The sequence below is a fragment of the Lingula anatina genome, chromosome 2, assembly GCF_051362555.1.
Source record: "Lingula anatina isolate TDL-2025a chromosome 2, LinAna3.0, whole genome shotgun sequence".
Lineage (NCBI taxonomy): Eukaryota > Metazoa > Brachiopoda > Lingulata > Lingulida > Lingulidae > Lingula > Lingula anatina.
The window spans coordinates 1,145,445-1,156,221 of record NC_141768.1 but is presented as its reverse complement, the minus strand read 5'-3'; the positions used below and the strand labels follow the sequence as shown (position 1 = coordinate 1,156,221).

General features: G+C 38.8%; 1 protein-coding gene across 1 annotated transcript; it reads right to left on the bottom strand.

The window, feature by feature from the left end:
- Positions 1 to 171: 171 nt before the first annotated feature.
- On the bottom strand, positions 172 to 10,353 carry LOC147763309 (uncharacterized). The gene is made up of 12 exons (XM_087007129.1): positions 10,183 to 10,353; positions 9,628 to 9,913; positions 9,194 to 9,306; positions 8,000 to 8,174; positions 7,089 to 7,178; positions 6,362 to 6,472; positions 5,823 to 5,987; positions 4,384 to 4,569; positions 3,619 to 3,697; positions 2,658 to 2,749; positions 1,571 to 1,915; positions 172 to 1,264 (listed from the first exon to the last, which is right to left on the bottom strand). Exons 1-12 carry the CDS (start codon positions 10,231 to 10,233, stop codon positions 1,041 to 1,043), a joined length of 1,917 nt encoding a protein of 638 aa, XP_086863255.1. The 5' UTR covers positions 10,234 to 10,353; the 3' UTR covers positions 172 to 1,040.
- Between the last annotated feature and the right edge of the window lie 424 nt (positions 10,354 to 10,777).

Below are 10,777 nucleotides of genomic sequence, written 5' to 3'. Positions count from 1 at the left end.
TATCGTAACTATTCATTCTTGAAGCACTTGAATTAATAAGTTCATTAACATCAAGTGGAATAAAGATTTATTCAATAAGATATAACTAAAACCAATAGATAGGGTAACTTATTAACTTTGATCAATAAAACAGTGATGTTTACTTATTCGCGACATAATATTGAGCTTCTTTCTTTCGTTGAAAAAACTTAAACTTGTTTAATTATCATTTTATTCGCCAAATCAATATGGCATTTGGTCTAATACGTTTTGTTCGATCATGATAAACATAAAACTCGAGGAGTGACACACTATCTGAGCATTATAGGCAAAGTGATTCCATGTATGAACAAATAATGCAATAAAATCTCAAAATCTGTTTCTGGGATAGAAATAGCGTTTCTGTGTCACCGCAGTGGGTATATTAACGGTCTAGTAAAAAGTTTATGGGGGTTCCATACTTTATGAAGGTCTACACCTAGCAAAATAGCATCAGGTTGGATAAGGAAATTCACCCTGATGTATCTTTGAAATATATTATCTCACGACGTGACTGTGCTTACTTCCACTATATCTAAGCTGATAAGGAAATAAATCACTGAGTATCCATCCCCGTAAGTTCGAACAGAATTGCAGTTCGCTGCCCCTTAATGCTGTCTTCTGTAGCATACCACAATGTTATACTATATACTTTCACCAATGTTCTGACACTATACTGGATGCGCCAACAACAGCGCCTCTTCACGCACCTTTGAAAAGAAAATAAAAGATTCATATCTAACGCTAGCCAGTTCTTTCATTATTAAAGGCCTATATTACGCTTTCAATGATTCTCCAGCAATACAAGGCGAAAAACAACCTAACCACGTAACATTACGTCTGATTGCAGCAATGCTGCGTTGTCTTGCTTGCCAATGGTTTCCTTTGCTGTCTTCGTCCGATCATTCCGTAAATGTTGAATCGCAGTAGAGATTTAAGTCGGGGTAGAAACAGTTGGCATACAAGGACAAAATGCCTGATTACGACAACAATGGAATAAGGTGTCGGCCACCGGTATCGCTCTAAACGACGATGAGGTCGACAGAGACGCATTCCAGTCCCGAATTATTCCACTTCGCCTGGTCGTTGCACATGATGGTGACCTGATGCTCGCCGCTAGAGAAAAGAAAGCCGGTGTCACAGGTGTAGGTGATGGTGTCGTTAGTCATATACGCTACCTGGTTCCCCACGTCATACGTGACTGCGTTCTTGATGTTGTAGGGCTCCGGCTTGATACAGTGATTCTCTAGAAATAGACGGTTTTATTTAGGATGGCAGATTATTTTATGTGTGTGTGTGTGTGTGTGAGAGAGAGAGAGAGAGAGAGAGAGAGAGAGAGAGAGAGAGAGGAGGGCTCGAATGTATCTGATACTAAGCAAATATTGTTATGGGTATACGTCTCAGTGCCATTTTAAAATGAAAATCTAAATATTTTCTTTATCTGTCACAAAGCTATAGAACTGAAATAAAAAGTGAATATATTCATTTAATAAAATATGCAGAAAAAGTTTCAAAGCAGTATATCTGCAATGAAAACCACTCAATGGATCACCTGGGATGCAGATCAGCTTCATGAAAGGATCGTCCATCCAGTTTCTGGTGGTAACGGGATCCGGGTCGTAGAACTTCCACTGTCCTGTCAGCTCGTGAATACCTTGGTCGAGAAAGGCAAACTGAAATACCACCCCTACGTTACTGTGGTAGATGTGGGTGAACAGCCAAATAGAGCCCGTGTGATGGAGGTACACTGGCTCGTACTCTTCGGACTGGTTAGATATTTTCGTATATTCGTAGTGCTGGTATATGGACTGGCCAGTCAACAGGTAGTACTGGCCGACTACAAAAGGGAAACGGGATTGGGGTCTCTCGCTGCCGCGCAAATACCAGAGATTCCATTCTGTAAAATATAATATTTTTATTTTCTGGAGTAAATGACAGACTGTTAAAACGTGACAAGTGTTGTACAGGGAAAAAATCTTTGATATCCACCGGTGAGCATGTGCGGGAGGTGTCAGTTATCTTAAGTGCCAGTTTCAGTTTGTCTCTTGCACCTCACCTTAACCTGCCAAAAAACTGCCGAGAAAAAACATGGATTTCGCTTCCGGTTAAGACAAGTTTTGAAACTATTAGCTCCATGTATAGGTACATTATCACCTGTTTTGCACGATTCTAAATGTGCAAATTGTGTCAATTTGCACATTACCAAAATGGCTTCCCTCTGCGTCATGCGCGCTCGACAAATATCAAAGTACCCTTGTACAGGAAAAATAAAGTGAGAGAACCATTTGCAATGGCCAAGAAAGTGAAAAATTCTAAATATGAATTTAAAAATTATCATGACTTCAAAGGCATCGCATTGTGACGTGTCATAACTATGGAACACGAAAAGGGCAAACACTCAATACGTCCTCACATGTGTTCAAATACACAACTAGCATATGTTAGTATACAGCTTCAGCTCTTTATTGATACACAACTTTAACTAGCTATAAGAAAACACCAAATATAAGTAAACATATAAGTGGACATGATTATTACATAGATATTTACATATGGATATAAGCTAGATTATTTCATGTACAATACACTGATGCTAATTTAATAAATCTCCGATTTTGAAATAGGGAAAAAGTCCTTACCTTCACAGTAGCAACCGTTACACGGGCCGGTTTCCACCTCTTCCCGGGGGCATACTACGTCTTCTCCGGTATCAGACTCCTCGGTACGATTACTGTAAGATAAAGGATTAGATTATGCGATAGGTTATGTGTGTGTGTGTGTGTGTGTGTGTGTGTGTGTGTGAGAGAGAGAGAGAGAGAGAGAGAGAGACAGAGAGAGAGAGAGAGACTAACTAAAAACACCTTCAGAAATTACCTAATACGTGTGTGTGTGTGTGTGTGTGTGTGTGTGTGTGTGCGTGCGTGTTTATTTGTGATTGCTGTGATTATGTATATTCAAAACAATATATTCATTATCTTTTGCGCCTGTAAGGAAACGTGCAACGCAGGCCTACGTTAACATTACAAAATATAGTCTAAGTTATGAGCATAATAAGATCATGTCAGAATTTTCCATACGACAAACTTATAATGTCAATGTTCTAGACCACATTGCAATGCAGAAAACACAAGCGTTCCTGGAAAACCGTAGGAACCATTGAAAAATATGGCTGAAATTGATACCCAAACCACCTGCATGATAATTTACTGAACGCTGACACAATTTTGGTTTGTTGTTCTAAGTGAATGGATTAAAAGCATCTAAATAAAATCATGCGGAAAAACACGTTTTTGGCCGTAGCTGTGTTGTTTATTGATTAATTATCACTCTCAAGATAATGTACACATGTTTCCGCAGTAAGAAGCAAGTAGTTTGTTGGTTGTTATGATGTAGGTCACCTGTACTCTAAATATCAAAATGTTTTATGGCTAACCACAGTAAACTTTTGCTATGCTAAATGTCAAAGTTTTCGCGAACGTATCATCTCTAGTCACATTTCGAGTCGCACTTTACAAACAACGAGGATTTGACGCAAAAAGATTCAACACAACAGACCAGTGCCGTGGCAAAACATGAATCAACTCCACAAGATTCACTCACCGCACACGTGTTCCAGCACCGCAGCTGGTGGAGCACTCGACCCAGTTGGACCAGGTCGCCCAACGCCGCGGCCCAAATTCTGAAATGTGAAGGTGAAAGTGATTTATTCATAAAAGTGCGGCTGTTCTTTGCATGACTAGATCTAGATCCGTATTCACATCACAAATACATTTTTAAACATATTTTCTTTGTAAATAAACGTATGATGGAGTTGTGTACCCAAGACAACAAAGGGAAAAATCGGTTGTCCGTTGTAATGTGATCACACGACGCCCATTCAGTCTCAGAGTCTTCCTTGCGGTTTCCTTGAAGATCGATACTATGTCGGTACAGCTAAACCTCGATTTTAAGCAGTCATATGGAAACGCACAGTGTCAAATTTTTGCAAGTGAATTACGTTTTTACCATTTTTGCAATTGCTGTGCCTCTAAAACCACCAAAGGTGTAAGGGGCAGAGTCCAACAACAGGTTCAATAATTACGACAATCACCGCAAGTTCGTCGCACGGGAACTGTACGATGTCATTTTCGATGATGCCACGGCCTACGAGCTTACGATATTTAAAATTTGTCGAAAGTTTTAGCTTGACAAAATCCACAGAGCCTACTGTGGCTGTGAATCTGACAATTTCGTATAGTATACGTGCACCGTATGGACATCGAAGGGCAAATGTAATCTAGGCTTCAGTTACATCTACGCAATAAACCAACTAACATGACATTATGTAAAAAATAGGCACTATAAAATCATGGCTAAAGTACTTACCCGACAAATCAGCAGAACAGTTTTCGTACTCAAAGATCTTCTCCCTCTCCTCCCTCTCCTCTGCCTGTGGGGTGTAAGCCGCGGGGGTGGTCGTATTAGTGACGTCCTCACGGTAGATCCACCGGCTCCTGATTCCAGGACCACACGAAGTCGAACAGTCGCCCCAAGCCGTCCAGTAACCATCACCTATATACACAGCCGTATGGCTAAACCTATACATGTCCATATATACACAGCCGTATGGCTAAACCTATACATGTCCATATATACACAGCCGTATGGCTAAACCTATACATGTCCATATATACAAAGCCGTATGGCTAAACCTATACATGTCCATATATACACAGCCGTATGGCTAAACCTATACATGTCCATATATACACAGCCGTATGGCTAAACCTATACATGTCCATATATACACAGCCGTATGGCTAAACCTATACATGTCCATATATACACAGCCGTATGGCTAAACCTATACATGTCCATATATACAAAGCCGTATGGCTAAACCTATACATGTCCATATATACACAGCCGTATGGCTAAACCTATACATGTCCATATATACACAGCCGTATGGCTAAACCTATACATGTCCATATATACACAGCCGTATGGCTAAACCTATACATGTCCATATATACACAGCCGTATGGCTAAACCTATACATGTCCATATATACACATCCGTATGGCTAAACCTATACATGTCCATATATACAAAGCCGTATGGCTAAACCGATTCATGTCCATATATACACAGCCGTATGGCTAAACCTATACATGTCCATATATACACAGCCGTATGGCTAAACCTATACATGTCCATATATACACAGCCGTATGGCTAAACCTTTACATGTCCATATATACACAGCCGTATGGCTAAACCTATACATGTACATTTTTCAGTGTCTTCTTATATTTTTCTTTTTTTTAACCATTGACGCATGTCTGTCATGAGGTCAGAAAAGTGGCCTTGTGAACATACACGGATGAATTGATGACAGCAAGCACTAACCCAAAGACGATCATTCAGATGCTCAGACATTTCAAATATATATATATATATATCGTTTTTACAATTGAGATAGATATGGGAATATGCGCAGGTTTTATACCCGACAATTTTTTAATAGAATTTTCTTAATACAATATTTGAAGACATAACGTCTAAAATTATTCAGATTGATTGAACAACTCTAAACATGCAACCTAAGGCTATTTTCGGCGTTTGACACTAACTTGGAAAATCAAGTGTATAATATTATATAGCATTGTGCACGATTATCAGATTGAGTATATTGCAAGTCACCCCAGCAAACACAGGACGTTATTTAAACGTTACCAGAACGCTTAAACGTTACCGAAACGTCATGGTAACGTTTTGATAACGCTCTGTGGTTGCTTGGATGCTGAATACTGTCGGCTTACCTGGACAAGTGATATTCATAGTGCAGTCTTTTAGTTGAAAGGTGGGTCCGTCACATCTCATCAAAGAGGTGGTATTGGCGGTGATCTCACAGGCGCGCACCCTGACCCTCTGACCCTGACCACACGTCACAGAACAGCTGCCCCATTGGCTCCAAAGTCCAAAACCTGAATGTAAGATTTCCTGAACATCTTTTGGCATAATATTTAAAGTTTACATTGAATGATTCAAAATGGTAGTTTTATGTAGCCTCTGTCGTTAAAATCCTCATGTTGATAATTGACATATATTTAATATGTATGTATCACTACAACCCTTTTTATTCTCTGAGTCACGTTAGCGAGGTGCGCATTCTGCTCAACATTTCCTTAGCTTTTTTATATCACCTCTTTAAAATTACTCTAGGTTTCTTTCCACATTGGAGGATGCTACTGAGAGAGATAAATAACTTGGCGCCAAAACTACAAATGTTACACAGTCCAGCGTCACTGACGTCATTAAGAGAGTCACTTTTTTGTGAAATGACCCTTGGACTGAATACCTGCTTCTTCGCATCCTCTCTCGTCCTCACCATCTTGACAGTCAACAATTCCATCGCATCTAAAGAAACTGTTGAGGCACTCTTTTCTGAGTATATAACAATCTTCTACCCCTGAGGTAAAGGAATGAGACGAGGATTTTTTTCATAAGCTCTATTTTTACAATATAGAGGGATATATCAGTTCCAGAGTCGATCTTTTCTAAAACGATTCTAAGAAAATTCCTAAATTTAAAAATAAAACTTTGTTTTCAGTTTTGAAAAGCGGATCATATGTAAGTACATTTACATGCTGACTAAAATATTTAAGTAGCAATTTGTCTCTATACTTTTCTATGCCCATCTCCCAAAACATATTTGCTGAATAAAAGGCATAATCTACACACATGTACAGGTTCTACTGGATATAGGTGTATTTTGCCATCTACCAGTTTCTGTGGGTTATTTGGAATTACAAGTTCTAAATTCTCCCAAGACGAAACTGCAGGATATTTTTTTTGTGCAATATGTTGAAAGATGATTTACGGAGTACTTGATTCATTGACAAAGATGATAGAAACAAAAACATTTTACGTAAAGCACTTGCATTCCCTATGATTTGTTGCCGATATAATGCTTGTAATGTTTGCAAAAAATACCCAAACCACCCTTATATTGTCTTCTCTTGCCAAATTCTGGTAACTTGCTTTAAAATATGTGTCCACGCGTCTGTATAAAAAGGAAACTTTACCGTTCACTTGTCCGTCGAACATCTTGCACGAAAATGAAGACACGCCTATGCCTGCTTGCTGAAACGATTGCGAACAATCTGCCATCACGTCTGGAAGATAAATATTCATGAATTTACTTTAAAATCTTTTCATCTCATTTGGAAAATTCCAAACGATACATATAAGGCGCCTTTCTTCTACAGGTGCATTCTTATACAGTTTAACGCAAGTGAATGGTTTCAGTTTCAAACCAAGGGAAGTGTGTATCGTATTTCACCCCTTGGAAGGCGTCAGACAGGCGTATTTAGCACAGAAATCTATTTTTAATCCTATACGCATGACACTTGAATAGCACGTTGTCTTACTTGGTAATTCTCTCCGGGAAATACTGTTTCGTTTCAGTTTGCCTTAATTGTTGCAATTGTGTAAGCGCTATTGCATGGGAATCACCCGAGATAAAACGAGGCTGTCGATACATCGTGACGTAATACAAGGTTAGACATCGCACGAGAGTCCGCGTAAGATGGTGTAATATTTCAGTAATACGAGTGATTTCTTTTTACCAAGAGTGTCGATTTAAAAAACCATATACCTGTAGACGTGACACGCAATTTTACGTAAAACATCTTTAATACGTACTGTATTGCAATAGACTGTACAAGTAAATATACACGACTTAAGAGAGAACAACCAGAAGAAATTCTTCCAATTTCATTCGTTGCTTTACCACACTCGTCTGTCATTTTTTCAAACCCTTCCAAATCCGCTAAATCCTAATTTTGATTAAAATTAAAATGTCATTAAAATTAATTAAAATTAAAATGACATTTAAATTAATAAAAATTAAGATGGCATTAAAATGTCATTCTTCGAGTAAGTCACGAGGCTTCTGGCTACAATGTATCTCGGATGGTTACCATGGAGACGTTACCTTCGCACACCGTTCCACAAGGCGTCACCCGAAACCCACTCGTTTGTACCTTGGACGTCTTTAGATCACATCGTGGTAATAAAATATTACACATGAACTCCAACAAGTGACTGGAGCACGTGCCTATGAGCCTTTCCATGGTTATGTTATAAATTTCCGACTCCAAGACATCTCTCTGGAAAATAAAGTTTCATTAAGAACATCCAGGAGCCCTGAACTGCTCTCATAAAAGGCGCGCTGAAGCCATGAAGGTGTGTCAGGTAGAAAAGTAGTTTAAAGGCATGAAGGGACTATTACTTTAACGGGAATACTAGTACATGTGTACCTTGCTTATGTCAAAAATAACCGATAGTGATTTTCGTTTTCACTGGCTCCTTGGTCATATATTCATTTTACAATAAACATTCCAAAATCTTCGTCATATGTTTAAATACATCTAATCAAATGAATAAATGAAAGGTGTAAGCCTGTTGACGTGAAATTGTATTTTCCTACTAGTGAATGATGCAGAGGAAGTTTATTGCTTTACAGGCACGATGACCTACCACACGCATCTCACTAAAATTTTTTCTTCCTTTTAAAATTTGGGTTTGGGAATAAACCGAAAAACACGGCGACTCTTACAGGTCTAAACGAATTTAACCAGGCCTAAACGATAGGATACTGTTTAGAAGGACAAATCGTGATATTTTAAACATATAAATCTGTACTGAACGCTAACGAGACCTATTTGTACCTTATTTCCAAAAGCTGCAAATTGCATGTGATTGCATTGATAGTTACTATGGTGACCGAAATATCCATGTGACCGAAACAGACATTTTCCCCACATCACGTGTATATATTACAAAAGAGGACTTATAGCAACTAAACTGCACTACCATGATGTTCATTATGTATGTACCTGTACCTTGAATCATATATTTTAAACATGACTGCACGATAAAAGCGCTTTTGTAACAGCACTTGCGCAATTTATATCAACCAACCAATTAGACAAATTTTGAAATGAGGCGTTTTTACTGGTCGAGTTGTTTGTACTTTAGCAAAGCGGTAAGCATGTGAAGGCAAATCAATCAAAATGATAGAAAACTTCTTATTCTGTATTGTGGAATTTATCTTTGGACCCAATGTAATCCATCGGCCTCCTCTTACTTTTTTTTTGTAAAAGTAGATTTAAATTTTGCAACATACCACAGTCTTGTGCCCAAAATAATTGGGCATGGCAGCCGCCCTGTACCTGACATGGGGACATACGTTGCTCTCAAAGGCCTGGCATTCATATTTCTTATTGGCTGATATGATATCTAAAAACAAACAAAAAAAAAATGTGCATTTTGTGAGGTTTCTTATAACTCAACTTAAGTAAATCGACTTAAATTCAAATTATACACTGGTTCTGTCCGGATGTCGATGAATATTTTTGTCGTTTTTCTTCTTAGACAGAATCACACTTTGCGTGTTATGCACTGGCATGGCATATCTCACCTTTTAAACTTAATGATGACCTTAAAGCATTTAGCGCATTAATTACCGCTATTTTAGTATAAGGCATAACTTTACAAGAGCTTTGCAATTGTAACGTTTTTTTCTAGCGACTAGGCGCTCTTTTAAACTGCGTAGCTTACCTCCTTGTACGAGCAGGTAAGTAACGCCTGCGATAATCACAACGAAGAAAAGCAGCGCAGTGTAACCAACAATAAAACGCCAATGGCACCTAGAACCACGTCGCTCTGTGCTTTCACTGTCTGAGTTGCCCTTTTCTCCTTCCCCCTTATTTGGAAAAGTACTATCAATATCCTTCTTGTCATCGTAAGGTATAGCCGTTTCGGACACCATGGACATTGTGTCGTATTCGTTTGACGGAACTAGCGTCTTCGGGTAGTTTATGGCAAAAACTGCAGTAGTAGATTCCTATTTTAAAGAAGCAGAAATGTAATATGCGCTGGTTAGATAATGTGAAAGGCCTTTCTTACAATATGAACCTGTATAAAGTCATGCAAAGATATATTTTGCGATAAACAATTCCCACCAGTTATAAATTGATAAATGTAGCGCAAAAGCAACTTTTCGATTTAAAAAATCAATGACCGTCATGAATGATATAAAATAACATATCTGAAAAAATAATGATAAAAAAGTAATGACACTGATTAACTGGATTCCTCGCTAACCGTTATTACCTCATCTGACTCGTCTGAATCCACTTTTGAATCCTTCTCAACGGTCCCCATTTTTCTGCGTCTGCAAATGTAGCTGTGTACTGGTAGACTTCAGCACGCACAGTATACCCTTCTAACATCACCCTTCTATATAACTGGCTCCGTTTCCATGGCAAGTGACGAGCTTTCGTGTATACACATTCCGGGCTCTACGTGGGATGGCACATGTTGCGTGCTTTGTGACGTCGCTGCAGCCAAACTCGGCTTTGCCGGAGGTGTCCGTTAGATGGACATGAGCTGGGGTGGCGAGCTTTTGATTGCTTTGACGTCATTTCAAATGTTTCACAGCACGTGGTATATTTGCAGGCGCCTTTTACTTACTTCGTCATTGGCACCAGGATTTGGTATCACACAATTGGTTTTTACACTTGTTGCAAGACTTCCTTCGAAGACATGACCAAGCAGGACTAGCGATATGGCACATGTAAAACGCATCAGAGAAAACCTCTGTTCGCTAGTTAAACACAGCACTAAAAGAACTCAATTCCCATACAGCGGGAACTATGACAATGCGATTATTATGCATCGTTCTATGTGTACTTGGATCAAAACACAA